The sequence below is a fragment of the Narcine bancroftii genome, chromosome 6 (genome assembly GCF_036971445.1).
Source record: "Narcine bancroftii isolate sNarBan1 chromosome 6, sNarBan1.hap1, whole genome shotgun sequence".
NCBI classification, from domain to species: Eukaryota; Metazoa; Chordata; class Chondrichthyes; order Torpediniformes; family Narcinidae; genus Narcine; species Narcine bancroftii.
The window spans coordinates 97824632-97840618 of record NC_091474.1 but is presented as its reverse complement, the minus strand read 5'-3'; the positions used below and the strand labels follow the sequence as shown (position 1 = coordinate 97840618).

The following is a 15987-nucleotide window of genomic DNA, read 5'->3' as shown; positions in this document are numbered from 1 at the left end:
CCCCTGATATGTCTAGCACAGTATTTCAAATAAGATCTGTTTTAAAGTGTTTGTATGTGACCTACTCTAACAAACATTTCCCAATTTAGCTCCCAAAAACATCTATATATTCTCACAACTGCCTGTGGGTTCAGTGCATGTGTTAAGAGCCTGTGTGCTAATGCACATGCTCAGTGCCTGTGCGTTCAGTGTATGCCTTTACTCTGAGTTCAGAATGTGTGTTCAGTGTATTTGTGTTCAGTACTAGGTGTGTGTTGTGTGCTGCATGTGTGTCCTGTACGCCAGCGACCTTGCGCTTACATCCTGTATGCATACATCCTGTGCAAGTGCAGCCAATGTGCATGCATCCAGTGCATGTGGGTGCATGTGTTCTGTGTGTATCCAGTGTGTCCAGTGCCCATGCATCTAGTTCCTATGTGTTCAGGGTATGTACTCAGTGCATGTACATTGTGTGTGTGTGTGTGTGTGTGTGTGTGTGTGACTGATGTTTGTCTGTGTTCAGTGACTGTACATTTAGTGTATCTATGAGTCCAGTCTGTTTTATTGAGCGTGATTGCATTCAATTTGTGTGTGTGTGTGTTCAGTTCATGTGTCTTCATGTGTAGGTTCATTGTGTGACTTCATTGTTTGTGTATGTGCGTGCACGTAGCGGCTGCTCCTGGTAGTGCTACTGAAATGAATCATGACCACGAAGCACAAGGGTGAACCAGTAACAACTTTATTTGAACCTCTCGTCCTTCTTTAAGAGGATGACTCACTTCCAGTCTGGGGCACACTTGTCTAAGGGAGTGACTTTGGCAGTTGTGGAATCACTGCCTGCCCAGTGACACACAACCAGGAAGTGGGGACATCTCCTGGACAACTGGTGTCTCCAAACGCGAGTTTCTCCTGAGAAGGGAAGGGGGCCCATGCCATCTTGTCACAACCGATTGAGGGTGGTGATTCAGTCCGTCTAACCGCACAGTCGCACAGCCCGCTACGCCACCCCACCCCTCACCCCCAGAATCACTGCTACCCCTTGAGCAAATCACAGTACTGGCTTTAGGCGATGGCCTCTGCATCTGACCTGGGATCCAGGGAACGCTGGCCTGAGTTTAAATGTGCTGCCTTGCGGCAGTCAATGGGAAATATGTTTTGCCGCCAATGTCCAAGGTGAAAACAACACCTTGAAAGGCCCTAACAGTAGTCGGGCTTTCAGGTCTGCTTTCAGATGGCGGTATAAATGTTTGACAAATCCATTTGCCTAAGGATGGTAGGTCGTGCTGAAATTCATGCACAACATCTTGAAAGGCCCTTCAGTGTGTGTATGTTCAGTGCACTGTGTTCCATGAACATATGTTCAGTGCATGTGTTCAACATGCATGTGCCCAGTGTGCATGCATCTAGTGTTCAGTGCATGTGTGTTCAATGCCTGTGTGTTTAGGTGTGTTCAATGTATGTCTTCAGTATGTGTGTGTTCATTGTATGTTTGTCCAGTTCATGTATATTTTGTGTGTGTGTGTGTATCCTGTGCATGTGTGCTCAATGCATATTTATTCAGTGCCTGTGCGTCTAGTGTGTGCATTCAGTGCATGTGCTCAGTGCGCATGAGTTCCATGCCTGTGCATTCAGTGTGTCCATTCAGTGCGTGCGTGTTCAGTATGTGTTTGTGTGTGCTTAGTGCATGTGTGTTCAATGTGCATTTAGTGAATGTGTTGGGATCATGAATTAGAGTGATTGTTAAGAGTATATGTGTGTATAGTGTGTGCATTCAGAGTGAGTGTCCAGTGTGTTTGCATCCATTGTGCGTGTTCAGTGTGCATTTTCAGTATTAGTGTGTTAAATGCGTTAATGGTGTGCTTTTAGTGTGTGCTCAGTATGTGAGTGTTCATTGCATGTGTCCAGTGCATCTGCATCCAGTGCATGTGTTTGGAATATCTTTTCAGTGTTTGTGGGTCCTGTGTGTGGGTGTGTGCGTGTTTGGTCCACTGTATGAATTTGCATGGAAGTGTATGTATTTAGAATGTGCGCCCTCAATACCTTTGTATTCAGTGCCTTTGTGTTCAGGCCATGTGTGTCACATTGTGTATGTGCCCAGTGCGTGGGTGTCCAGGATTCGTGCATCCATTGTTTAATACCTGTGCATTCAGTTTGTGCATTTAGTGTGTGTGTATGAGTCCAGTATGTTTGCTTTGAGTATGTTGGCGTTTGGTTTGTGTTGTGTTTTTCTGTGTCTTTTGTTTGTGTTTGTGCATGTGTGTTCATGTTTTGTGCCATTGTGCATGTGTGTTCAGGTATGTGTTCACTGTGATAGTTCAACATGTATGCGTTCAGTGCATGTGTGTTCAGTGTGTGTCTTTACTGTGTGTTCACTGTGTGAGTTCAGTGCTTGTGTTCAATACATGTGAGTTCAGTGCCTGCCTGTGTGTGTTTTCAGTGTGTTTTTTTTCAGTGTTGTGTGTGTGTGTGTTCAGTATCTGTACATTGTGTATTTGTGTGTGTGTTAACTGTTATTTTTCAATGTGTGTGTATTTATTTTCAGCTGTATCCTGTGTGCGTGTGTATATATCTGTGGTCCAGTATGTGTTTATTTGTATAGAGTGTGTATGTATTTAGAATGTGTGTTTGTGAGTGTGTTCAATGTCTCTATGTTCAGTTCTTCTCTGTTCAGGGTATGTGTCCAATATGTATTTATGCCCAGTGTTTGCTTGTATGTATGTGTATGCATGCTGTCCAGTGTGTGTGTGTATTTGTCTAGTGTATATGTTTAGAATGGGTGTATTCAGTGCGCACGCATTCTGTGTGTGTGTCTGTGCGCGTTGCTTGTGTGTTCATTGTGTATGTTCAGTTTGTGTTCAACTGCATTTTTTTTTTATTATCCCCTTTACAGTAATTTAATGCACACCATTGGAGTTTTTTTTTGGCTACAGCAAGTAATTTCCAGGGTTGTATATATTATACTCATGAGATGGGACAGTAAAATCTTTCTCTGCAGCTCTGCAATTTAGTATTATGCCTTACTTGCACAATTATGGTTCACAAAACAAACTGTGTCACTGTATCTTCGTGCATGCAGCAGTAACCTTGAGCTTTGAACGATTAGAATGAACCATTTGCTCTCTGCGTGGCAAGGCTTGGAACCCGGAAGTGAATCAAACGGCGTCTTGGGACCCAATCACAATCTGTCCAGCGGCGAAGTAAAGGTGCAGGGTCCCATCTGTGCTTCAGACACGGTGACACTTCGGGAGGCTCGGGGGCTGGCCTGAGATGGACGAACTTGGTAAGTTGATGAGGGTGTCTTCATTGAGGGAGGGGAGGGGAGGGGAGGGGAGGGGGTTTGGCAGCAGTTGTTGAGGGGCCTGTTGGATTCTCCGTAGGGTTGGGGTGGGAAAGAATGTCGGGAAATTCGGCCTCCAATTTCAATAAGATTGTTTCGTTTGGATAATTGGGAGAACAAGTATGAGTGATGTGAGCGGAGCTTTTGCAAGTTCAATGGGGTTTGCGCGCTCGTTTCTCTGGGACGGAGGCCACTTGAAACAGCGGAAGATTCGGGACTGAGTCAGGGAGAACCAATTGTTAACCTTACTCAATCCTGTTGGAGCGGATCACAAATTTGGGACTGCATTTAATTTGGTTTTTACTCCTACACTTTTCCCAACAGAAATCCTGCAAAAGAAGAAATACTAAATTGTATGTCATAGCTCGCTTCCCGCAATGAATAATCGTTTCTGCTGTTCTCAGGAAGTGGGTGTCATGTTTGATAGACCACTGATAATTCGAGCTGGAAGAGACTATGGTTTGCCACGTTTATCTTCTTGAAAGAACCCTGTCATATCCAGAGAATACCTGATTCTTTAGTCAATGTATGCTTCGTGTGCTGTATTTCACTGGTACACGTGTGTTTGATTGTGTACATTAATCCAGAGGTGTATGTTCAGGGGTCTTCAGGTGTCCAGTCTATGTGCAGGTGTTTGGTGCAGACGCATTACTTCCATCCTTTTTTTTCTCACACCTGCACGTCCACAGTCTCATACACAGTTCTCCCTTTGTCTGTGGGATTTCCCAGGGGAATGTGGTTTCATGCCACCATTTCAAACATACCAACGGTGTAGGTTAATTGGGCGGCATGGACTAGTGGGCCAAAATGGCCTGTTGCCATGCTCTATGTCTAAATTTTTTTAAATTAATTGTAAATATTGGATAGGATGAGTTGAGTGACATATGCACCAAACCAATTTTGAAAATTCCAGCAGCCAGATTTCCTTTGATCCCATGCCTCCTGTCTTTCTGGATGAACGTACCATGGGGCACCTTGTAAAACACCCAACTAAAATCCGCATACATTGCGCACACCACCCTATTATTATCAATTTCTTTGCCACCTTCACGAAAATGCTTAATTAGTTGTGAGGCAAAATCTGGGCCTCACAAAGCAATGTATACCATTCCAGACAAGGATATTCTTCTCAAGTGCTTGGAAATCTTTCCAATAGTTTGCCCACTGACAGAGAATTCACTGGTCTCAATTTCCTGGGATTCTCACCATTATCTTTCTTGAAGGAGGGACCTATATTTTCCATCCTCCAATCCTCTGATACCATTCCCGTGGCCAGGGAAGACACAAACATTATTGCCAATGCACAGGCAATCTCTGCTATTGCTTTCTGTTGTATCATGCATTATGACCTTTCCACCATCTAGCAAATCCAACTCTTCATAACTTCCAAAAGTAACTTCACCATTAACATGCTTGAGCACTGTAACCTACTCTCCTCTAACCTTGCATTCACCAAGGTCCCTATTTCTGGCAAATTTTTCATACAGGACCACCCTGTGTCCACTACCTCCAGCCACATGGATCTCTCATTATCCCTAAGTTGTTTGACCCTCACTCAAGTCATCCTCCCATTTTTCACATTTTTACATGTAAAATACCTTGTGGGTTTCCTTAGACTCACCAATGCTAGTTCTTGTCCTCTTCCTGTTCTCCCAATTACTCTAAGTTCTTCCCTCATATAATTCTCATGAGCTTTTACTGATGTTTGCTTCAGTGTCTCTTTTCCTCCTTGTCTGCTATGGTTCCTTTACCCTGCCATCTTTTTCCTCTGTAATTGGGATAAACCTATCAAGTACGCCATACTTTTCTTCTTTGGCTTGGCTTCGCGGACGAAGATTTATGGAGGGGGTAAAAGTCCACGTCAGCTGCAGGCTCGTTTGTGGCTGACAAGTCCGATGCGGGACAGGCAGACACGGTTGCAGCGGCTGCAGGGGAAAATTGGTTGGTTGGGGTTGGGTGTTGGGTTTTTCCTCCTTTGCCTTTTGTCAGTGAGGTGGGCTCTGCGGTCTTCTTCAAAGGAGGTTGCTGCCCGCCAAACTGTGAGGCGCCAAGATGCACGGTTTGAGGCGATATCAGCCCACTGGCGGTGGTCAATGTGGCAGGCACCAAGAGATTTCTTTAGGCAGTCCTTGTACCTTTTCTTTGGTGCACCTCTGTCACGGTGGCCAGTGGAGAGCTCGCCATATAACACGATGTTGGGAAGGCGATGGTCCTCCATTCTGGAGACGTGACCCATCCAGCGCAGCTGGATCTTCAGCAGCGTGGACTCGATGCTGTCGACCTCTGCCATCTCGAGTACTTCGACGTTAGGGATGAAAGCGCTCCAATGGTTGTTGAGGATGGAGCGGAGACAACGCTGGTGGAAGCGTTCTAGGAGCCGTAGGTGATGCTGGTAGAGGACCCATGATTCGGAGCCGAACAGGAGTGTGGGTATGACAACGGCTCTGTATACGCTTATCTTTGTGAGGTTTTTCAGTTGGTTGTTTTTCCAGACTCTTTTGTGTAGTCTTCCAAAGGCGCTATTTGCCTTGGCGAGTCTGTTGTCTATCTCATTGTCGATCCTTGCATCTGATGAAATGGTGCAGCCGACATAGGTAAACTGGTTGACCGTTTTGAGTTTTGTGTGCCCGATGGAGATGTGGGGGTGCTGGTAGTCATGGTGGGGAGCTGGCTGATGGAGGTCCTCAGTTTTCTTCAGGCTGACTTCCAGGCCAAACATTTTGGCAGTTTCCGCAAAGCAGGACGTCAAGCGCTGAAGAGCTGGCTCTGAATGGGCAACTAAAGCGGCATCGTCAGCAAAGAGTAGTTCACGGACAAGTTTATCTTGTGTCTTGGTGTGAGCTTGCAGGCGCCTCAGATTGAAGAGACTGCCATCCGTGCGGTACCGGATGTAAACAGCGTCTTCATTGTTGGGGTCTTTCATGGCTTGGTTCAGCATCATGCTGAAGAAGATTGAAAAGAGGGTTGGTGTGAGAACACAGCCTTGCTTCACGCCATTGTTAATGGAGAAGGGTTCAGAGAGCTCATTGCTGTATCTGACCCGACCTTGTTGGTTTTCGTGCAGTTGGATAATCATGTTGAGGAACTTTGGGGGACATCCGATGCGCTTTAGTATTTGCCAAAGCCCTTTCCTGCTCACGGTGTCGAAGGCTTTGGTGAGGTCAACAAAGGTGATGTTTTTTTCTCTGCACTTTTCTTGGAGCTGTCTGAGGGCAAAGACCATGTCAGTAGTTCCTCTGTTTGCGCGAAAGCCGCACTGTGATTCTGGGAGAATATTCTCGGCGACAGTAGGTATTATTCTATTTAGTAGAATCCTAGCGAAGATTTTGCCTGCAATGGAGAGCAACGTGATTCCCCTGTAGTTTGAGCAGTCTGATTTCTCGCCTTTGTTTTTGTACAGGGTGATGATGGTGGCATCACGAAGATCCTGAGGCAGTTTTCCTTGGTCCCAACAAAGCTTGAAAAACTCATGCAGTTTGGCATGCAGAGTTTTGCCGCCAGCCTTCCAGACCTCTGGGGGTATTCCATCCATACCTGCTGCTTTGCCACTTTTCAGTTGTTCAATTGCCTTATATGTCTCATCCAGGGTGAGGACCTCATCCAGCTCTAGCCTTTGGGGCTGTTGAGGGAGCTGGAGCAGGGCGGAAACTTGGACTGAGCGGTTGGCACAGAAAAGAGATTTGAAGTGTTCTGACCATCGGTTGAGGATGGAGATCTTGTCGCTGAGGAGGACTTTGCCGTCTGAGCTGCGCAGCGGGCTTTGGACTTGGGGTGAGGGGCCGTACACTGCCTTTAGAGCCTCGTAGAAACCCCTGAAGTCGCCAATGTCCGCGCTGAGCTGGGTTCGTTTGGCGAGGCTAGTCCACCACTCATTTTGGATCTCCCGGAGATTGCGCTGAAGATGGCTGCATGCGCGACAGAAGGCTTGTTTCTTCTCTGGATAGGACGACTTTGTAAGGAGAGCCTGGTGGGCAGCTCGCTTCTTTGCCAGCAGCTCCTGGATTTCCTGGCTGTTTTCGTCAAACCAGTCCTTGTTTTTCCTGGAGGAGAAGCCCAGTTCAGTGGATTGCAGTATGGTAGTCTTCAACTGATCCCAGAGGGTTTCAGGGGACGGGTCCGTGAGGCGGGTTGCATCGTCAAGCTTTGCTTTGAGGTTTGCCTGGAAGTTTCCTCTTACTTCGTCTGACTGCAGGTTTCCAACATTGAACCTCTTTCTGGGGGCTTTACTGTTCCTGGCCTTTGGCTTGAAGTGAAGGTTGAGCTTGCAGCGAACCAGCCGGTGGTCAGTGTGGCATTCCGTGCTGGGCATGACCCTGGTGTGGAGCACATCTCGTTTGTCTCTTTCTCGCACCAGGACGTAGTCCAGGAGGTGCCAGTGTTTGGATCGGGGATGCATCCAGGTAGTCTTCAGGCTGTCCCTCTGCTGAAAAAGGGTGTTTGTAATGACAACCCGCTGTTCTGCGCAAAGCTCCAACAGGAGGCGCCCATTGTCGTTGCACTTGCCGACGCCATGCTTGCCCAGGATTCCTGGCCAGGTTTCTGAGTCTTTGCCGACACGAGCGTTGAAGTCGCCAAGGATGACAACCTTGTCGGCTGTAGGGGTGCGTTGGATGAGGTTGCGCAGGTCGGTGTAGAACTTGTCCTTTTCTGCTGGTTCCGCCTGGAGGGTTGGAGCATAGACACTGATGAGGGTGATGCGACGCTTGTTTTGTTGGGGGAGTCGCATGGACATGATCCGGTCCGAGTGGCCTGTCGGGAGGTTTTCGAGTTTGGAGGCAATGGAGTTCTTGACCATGAAGCCTACACCAGATAGGCGTCGTTCATCCGAAGGCTTGCCAGACCAGTAGAGTGTGTAGCCCGCGCCGCGTTCTTGGAGGCTGCCTACATCTGCCAGGCGGACTTCACTGAGAGCGGTTATGTCGATGTCAAGTCTGAGGAGTTCATGTGCGATGAGGGCAAACCGACGTTCAGGTCGGTGTCTGTCAGCCTTGTCTAGCATGGTTCTGATGTTCCAGCATGCTAGCTTGAGTTTGTGAGCATCTTTTGAGGGGGAGGACGTGGAGGGGGAGGACGTGGAGGGGGAGGACGTGGAGGGGGAGGACGTGGAGGGGGAGGACGTGGAGGGGGAGGACGTGGAGGGGCAGGGCGTGGAGGGGCAGGGCGTGGAGGGGCAGGGCGTGGAGGGGGAGGGCGTGGAGGGGGAGGGCGTGGAGGGGGAGGGCGTGGAGGGGGAGGGCGTGGAGGGGGAGGACGTGGAGGGGCAGGACGTGGACCTGTCCTCGGGCCTGCGCAAAGGAGCTTTTAGGTGGAGTGCAGTGTGCGCAGTACTGGCCCCACCCTTTACACCCATGGTTCGTGTGCCGTGGCCAAGCAAGCTGGGACGTGGCAGCGAGGTCCTTGGGTCGTAGGTTTTATATCGGAGTGGCCTTCTCCTATGCAGTTTTCTTACCCGGGCTGGAGGGGCCTGCCTCCCCTCCTAGGTCGGTCCATACTGCCCGGACCGGGGCCGAGGCCGCCGCAGCTCACCCTGTGCTTGGACTGGGGCCGCCGCCTCCCACTCTCTGCCCGGACCGAGGCCTCCGCCTGCCTCACTCAACCGAGGCCGGGGCCGCCGTCTCCCCCTTGCTCCTGCCCGTATCGGGGCCGCCGCCGTCTACCCTTCGCCCGGACCGGGGCCGCTGCTGCTCTCCCTGTGCCCGGACTGGGGCCGCCGCCTCCAACTCTCTGCCCGTATCGGGGCCTCCTCCTGCCTCACTCGACCGAGGCCGGGGCCGCCGTCTCCCCCTTGCTCCTGCCCGGATCGGGGCCGCCGCCGCCTACCCTTTGCCCGGACCGGGGCCGGGGCCGCTGCTGCTCTCCCTGTGCCCGGACTGGGGCCGCCGCCTCCAACTCTCTGCCTGTATCGGGGCCTCCGCCTGCCTCACTCAACCGAGGCCGGGGCCGCCGTCTCCCCCTTGCTCCTGCCCGTATCGGGGCCGCCGCCGTCTACCCTTCGCCCGGACCGGGGCCGCTGCTGCTCTCCCTGTGCCCGGACTGGGGCCGCCGCCTCCAACTCTCTGCCCGTATCGGGGCCTCCTCCTGCCTCACTCGACCGAGGCCGGGGCCGCCGTCTCCCCCTTGCTCCTGCCCGGATCGGGGCCGCCGCCGCCTACCCTTTGCCCGGACCGGGGCCGGGGCCGCTGCTGCTCTCCCTGTGCCCGGACTGGGAAGTACGCCATACAAGTCATCCCAAAACACCCTCCACATTTGTGTTGTATTTCCATATGAAAATCTGTTCCCAATTAAGGCTGTCATGTTTCTGCCTCATACCATTGTAAGTAACCCTCCCCCTATCAAACACTTTTCCATATCATCCAGTCCTATGCTGGACCATGATAATGCCAAAGATCAGGGAGTTGTGGTAATCCTTTGCAATGTTTTTGCCCGCTGAGAGAATCAGCATTAATTTTCCTCCTCAACAATTTGATTCACTGCAGTTGAGTCCACCCTCTGCAGATTTGTTTTTAACCTCCATTTAGCCATTGTCCAGTCTGCCCGTCCACAATTTGTGCCAGGAATCCTTCTGACACTTTCCAGTCCATCTAAATCTTATACACTAAGGAGATCCCAATCCATATATGTGCCACTTGATGTTTCAGTTCCGTAAAACTCTGAGAATGGTGCTGAATTCTCATCAGGAAGAATGTAGATTTGGTACGTCACTCTTGAAAACTTCTACAGGTGTATTGTGGAGAGCATTCTGAATATTTCCATGGTGGTGCTATTGGTATGGAGGTGCGAATGCTCAGGACAAGAAAAAGAACTCGGTTTGTTAACTCGGCCTGCGACATCACAAGACTTTACTCCATTGAGGATATCTACAAGAGGCTGTGTCTTAAAAAAGCAGCCTCTATCCTCAATGACCCCCACCACCCAGGCCAATGCCCTCTTCACTTTGCTGCCATCAGGGGAAAAGGAACAGGAGTCTAAAGACGAGCACTCAACGGCACAAGGACAGCTTTTTCCCCGCCGCCATCAGATTCCTGAATTATCAATGAACCAAAAACACTGCCTTCCTTTTTGTGCATTTTTAAAAATTAATTGTTGTAAGGTGGTTTATAGGAATTTGCACTGTGGTGCTGCCGCCAAACAATGAATCTTGTGACTTGATTGTGACAATAAATTTGAATTCTGATGCTTTGGGGATGGGGTGCAAGGAAAACGGAATAGCATGTCTGGATTTGAGAACCTGCCTTATAATGCGTTTAATAGAGCTAGGGCTTTTCCCTTGCAGGATGAGAGGTAACGATGGAAGTATTTAAGGTTGTATGTTGTTGGGGTGGGTAGCCAATACCAGAGCAAATACCAGACATATATTGATGTTAAGTGGAGGAGAGTTTAAGGAAGATGTCAGAAGTAAGTTTTTTTTTTAAAACCCATCAAGTGGTGGGTGCTGTGAATTCATTGTCGGGGTTGGTGGTGGAGGCTGGTCAAATCGACATATATAAAAGCCTCTTAGATAGGGAAGAATTAAATAATTGTGGAGTGGATTTGTATTGGTCGGCCCAACATGGGATGAAGGCCCTGCAATGTTCTGTATTGTTCTATGCTCTATATTTACCCATGAGGATAGGGCTGATATCTTTGCACTTTTCCAAAATCTGCATACCTACCTGCTTAACAGTGGACCGCCAGCTACTGGGGGAGCCTTCAGGCTGCTCTCTTAATTTTTCTGGTGCCCACCCATACTGACACAGGTCAATGATCCCTCCATAACATTTTCTCTTTCTGCAGCTCTGAATCTACCCTTGATTAGCAGTAGCCACTCATTTACCTCCCTATTTAATTTTTTAAGTTATTTTTGAGGCCACATTTGGAACAGAATGTGTAATTTTGGTCACCAGTGAATATTATGAAGTTGCAATGGGGAGAGAGGAGGTTAACAAAGTTCTTGGCAGGATTCAGACAGTTGAGTTATTGTGAGGCTGAGAAAACTGGGACTCCTTTCTTTGGAGATACTAGGTAAAGACAGTTATAAATTAGGTCTACAAAATCATGGGGGTAGGGGGAATGTTGATGGTGTGAAAGGTGATAATCTGCTTCTTTATAGAATATGGTAATAACTATAAGGTGAGGGGGCAGGATTTGGAATGGATGTTAGTGAACAATTCTTCAATCAGATGACGATGGGCACATGGAACGAACTGCTAAAGTCGTAGTGCCAGGTATGTGTGTTCAAAACATTCTTAGATAGCTGAAATGGTCAGTCAATCTTTTGGGTCGGAATGCTTTATCAAGATGAATTGTATTTCATTAGTTTAGTACATTTTACTGATGCCTGACAAAGGGTTTATCCATTACTGACTGAAGGAAAAATGAATTTAGGCAAAATTTAAATACATTTGAATTCAGGACAGACTGTGAATTCCATGTCAGGGTTCGGCTGGGGAATTGACTGATTCAGCATGATAAGCTGACACTGCTGAGGGTGGGGCCATCGTTGACTGATAGACTCACCTCCATTTCCTCCCTGCCACAGCTCTCAAAAATCAGTGTACAGCCGTGGCCCACACATGATCTCTGTCATCTGATGTCACACATTTTCTTGCACTGATCCTGTTCATTGGTTCACCAATAGTCACTTGAACCTCAAACTTTCTGAAGAGCTTGAAATCATATTGATGTGAGGCGAAGCGATTCATTGCCCTTTACCCAAACCCACCTCCATTCCCTCCACCAACTCTTGATCTACAAATGCTTTTATTTCCTTCCACAAATTGTTGGCCTTGTTTGTTCACTGGTTTTTCAATGATGGCGTCATGATACAGTTTACTATCTGTTTTCTTGTACCCTTCTGAATCTGCTGAAAAAATTGAGCAAACACCTCCACACACCCAATTTCCCTCACATCAGGTCTGGCTGCAGGAAGCGGTAATTGGGATAAACCTATCAAGTACACCATGCAAGTCATCCCAAAACACCCTCCACATTTATGTTGTATTTCCATATGAAAATCTGTTCCCAATTAAGGCTGTCATGTTTCTGCCTAATACCATTGTAAGTAACCCTCCCCCTATCAAACACTTTTCCATATCATCCAGTCCTATGCTTGACCATGATAATGCCAAAGATCAGGGAGTTGTGGTAATCCTTTGCAATGTTTTTGCCCACTGAGAGAATCAGCATTAATTTTCCTCCTCAACAATTTGATTCACTGCAGTTGAGTCCACCCTCTGCAGATTTGGTTTTAATCTCCATTTAACCATTGTCCACGGGTCAGACACTTTGTGGCAGGTGAAGATTAGTGGTTTGGAGACCTTGAATTGTCTGCCTTCCAGAAAGTGTCAGAAGTGCCTGACCACCAACTGTTCCCGGTAAAAGACGCTGTATTTAATTTCAGGTGGCCGGAGGTGCCTGCTAAAGAAGGCCAGGGGCTGCCATTGCCCATTGATTAGCTATTCAAGGACCCCTCTGACTGCTGTGCTGGATGCATCCACCGTGAGGGCTGTCGGCGCCTCTGGCTGAGGGTGAACCAGAAGGATGGCATTGGCCAGAGTGTCCCTTGCCTTCTGAAATGCCTTCGAGGCCTCCTCATCCCAGGCAATGTCGTTATTTACCCCCGTGAAGAGCATGAAAAGGGAGTGCGTGATCTGAGCTGCTGCCAGTGTGAATCGATGGTAGAAGTTAAGCATACTGGTGAACCCCTGCAGCCCCTAACGGTGCAAGGTTTTGTGAACCACTGAATAGCCTCTATCTTCTCAGGCAGTGGTTTCACCCAGTACCTGTCAATACTATTGTATTCCACACAAACAGACACTTGGCAGGGTTAATGGTCAGCCCGAACTCCTGCAGGCGGTGAATAGTTGTCTGAGGTGGGCCGTGTGCTTTGAATGGTTTTGACTGGCAAAAAGGATATCACTGAAAAGTCTGAGCAGCATTCTTAAGCCCGAAGGGCATTCTCATGAATTACAACAGGCTGAAGAGTGTGATAATGGCAATTTTGGATATGTCCTTGGGGTGCTTTGGAATTTGATGGTAACATTTGGAAATACCCGTGTCCCTTGTAAGTTGGTGATAAAGTCCTGGATATGGGCAACGGGATATCTATCTGGTGTGGTGGCTTCATTGAGGTGTCGGTAATCACCACATGGTCTCCATCCTCCTGCTTCCTTCGGGACCCGCCAATGTTCAGTGCAGGAGGGAGACCCAGGGGCTGTCTGACTGCTGCACTATCCCCATTTTCTTAAATTCCTCTTTGATGAGAGCAAATTTTTCGGGAGGAAGGTGGTGCAGTGGGGGGCCCTCGATGTGGATGTGGTGCCTTACCCCATGCTTCGGTTCCGCGGAGGAGAATTGAGGCGCTTTGATTGCGGGGAATTCTGCCAGGATGCATGTGAAGGCATTGCTGGACAGCGAAATGGAGTCGAGGTGGTGGCTTCCCCCCAGGGGCTTTGTTTGAAAAATTCATACAGTAGGCGAGCAGGAAATCAGCTTCCAAGAGCGAATGCACCACTGCCGTGACAGTAAAAATCCATTTAAATCAGTTGCCATCAAATCGTATGGGGCGAGGTGCTGGTGCTGTAAGTTGTATTGAGGTACTGTTCACTGCCCTCAGTGCTAGGACCGGCTTGGCATTGCGGGTGTCGTCGGCTGTTGGAGGTGGGGGTGGGAGGACACTTATTTCAGCACTGGTGACAACGAGGGCCCGCCTTCCCAACTGAGAGCCCCACACATGCAGGAGGCTGCCACATTGGCCACCCACCGCAACCATTAACAATGGTTGGCCATGGCATTTCCTGGAAACGCACAGGGAAGGTGGCATTGACGGACTCCCACGCCCCATTGTTGTTAATAATAGCAATATGGTTGTGTGGGGGGTTCACGCTTCTCTGTCTGCTGTGGCCTTGTTGCCAGCTGGGGTTGGGGCTTTGTGATCTGTTCCACCGAGGCACCATTTTCTTTCTTCGCTCTCCAGAGCACATCCTCCTGGGTTGAGACTTTCCTCGGGTCGCTGAAGTCCTCATTAGTGAGCAAGAGTCGGGTATACTCAGGCAGCTGCTCCAGGAAATTCTGATCAAAGAGCAGACAAGGCCTGTGTCCCTCGGCGATTGCAAGCAACTTGCTCATAGGGGCAGATTGAGCCCTGTCCCCTAAACCATTCATATGCAGCAGATGAGTGATGCACTTGCGCTGTGATAGCCCAAAAGTGCGGGTTAATAGCTCTTTTAGGGCACCATATTTGCCTTGCTCCAGAGCCTGTGTTAGGAAATCGATCACCCTCACTGCTGTGTCCTGGTCAAGTGAGCTCACTGCATAGTAATAGTAGTAGGTGTTGTCGGTGGCGATCTGTTGAAGGTGGAACTGGGCCTCTGTTTTAGCAAGGCCACGTGGACAGTTCCTTTGACCGTCATTTTCGGGTCCAACTACTGGATGGACCTGCCAGGGTCACCAATGCAGTGTGCGTGCAACATGAAGTGGGAAAAGACGACACACCACACACATGGTTGAAGACTGATTTATTGCTTTGCCAGCTCTGTTTATATTCACTCCCTGCCTCTTACCGTTCCCGACGATAGGAATGGCATCATTGCAACTCCAGCCTCCAACTGATTGATGTTCCTGCTGGGCTGGAGGTAACACAGGATGACGGCCATTGGTCCTACGGAGCCCTCACCGTTGCCGCATTCACTGGCCGTTTTGTGATTCAGGTCGTGATCCGGTTTGCTGGCCACTATGCTGTATCATTTTCTGGTGTCATTTCCAGAATTCAACCATGGTGGATCAATTCCACTCTGCTTCAGGATGAGAAATTCATTAGTTTTATTAAAGATCAGATTTCTTTCTTTTTTTAGACAAACTACTGAAGGAAGGTCCAATCTTGTAATTTGGGATGCACTTAAAGCATTTTTATGAGGACAAATAATTTCTTCTGCTGCTGGACTTGGTAAACATATTAAAAGTTAATTGACAGCACTTGCTAACAGAATTAAAGAGATCGACAAATTATATTCTATGATGCCTAGTATGGACCTTTAAAAGGAAAGAGGAGAACTTCAAACTCAGAACGATTTATTATTAACTTACCCTATTGAGAATCAACTACCTAAATATAAATCTCCATTTTATGTACATGGAATGAAATTGGCTAAGCTGTTAGCCAAATTACAAAAATATGAAGGATAGAAAATGTACTTTTAATCTTGCTGAAATTAATAGTGTTTCAGGAATTCTATTCAGTTCTATACAAATCTGAATTTCTTGGTAATTCTATTTCAATGGATAGATTCTTGTAACGATTGAATATTTCCAAAACATCACCAGAAGATCAAAACTTCTTGGAAGCTCCAATTTCAGAGTTGGAAGTTCCCCAAGTTATTTCTTCTCTTCATCTGGCAAGGCCCCAGGTCTGGATGGCTTTACGGTGGAATCTTTAAAATCATTTACTAATTATCTGGGACTTTACCGGCAACTTTTTATGAAGCATCAATTTCATTGATTCGTAAAAAGGATAAAGATCTGACTGGATGTACTTCCAATCTGTCAATTTCTTTGCTGAATGTAGATCTTAAGGTTCTTGCTAAGATTTTGGCCAATATTTTGGAAAATATCCTTCCCCACTGTTAAATCTAAAGATCAGACTGGGTTTATTAGAGGGTTTATTCACATTTTAACATCTATAGATTATTGAACAT

The 15987-nt window shown here is 48.0% G+C and overlaps 1 protein-coding gene across 3 annotated transcripts in view; it reads left to right on the top strand.

Annotated features, from left to right (window-relative positions):
- Window positions 1-15987, top strand: part of LOC138736395 (NACHT, LRR and PYD domains-containing protein 3-like) — a 153933-nt gene that overhangs the window by 50146 nt on the left and 87800 nt on the right. For 2 of the 3 annotated variants that reach the window (XR_011340255.1, XM_069885867.1), the window contains exon 2: window positions 3056-3259. Coding sequence is in view for 1 of the 3 variants with exons in the window: in XM_069885867.1 (XP_069741968.1) it covers window positions 3247-3259 (13 nt within the window). In the remaining 2 variants the exon portion in view is untranslated. The remainder of the gene's footprint in view (window positions 1-3055; window positions 3260-15987) is intronic. The other variant, XR_011340256.1, reaches the window with a different exon arrangement.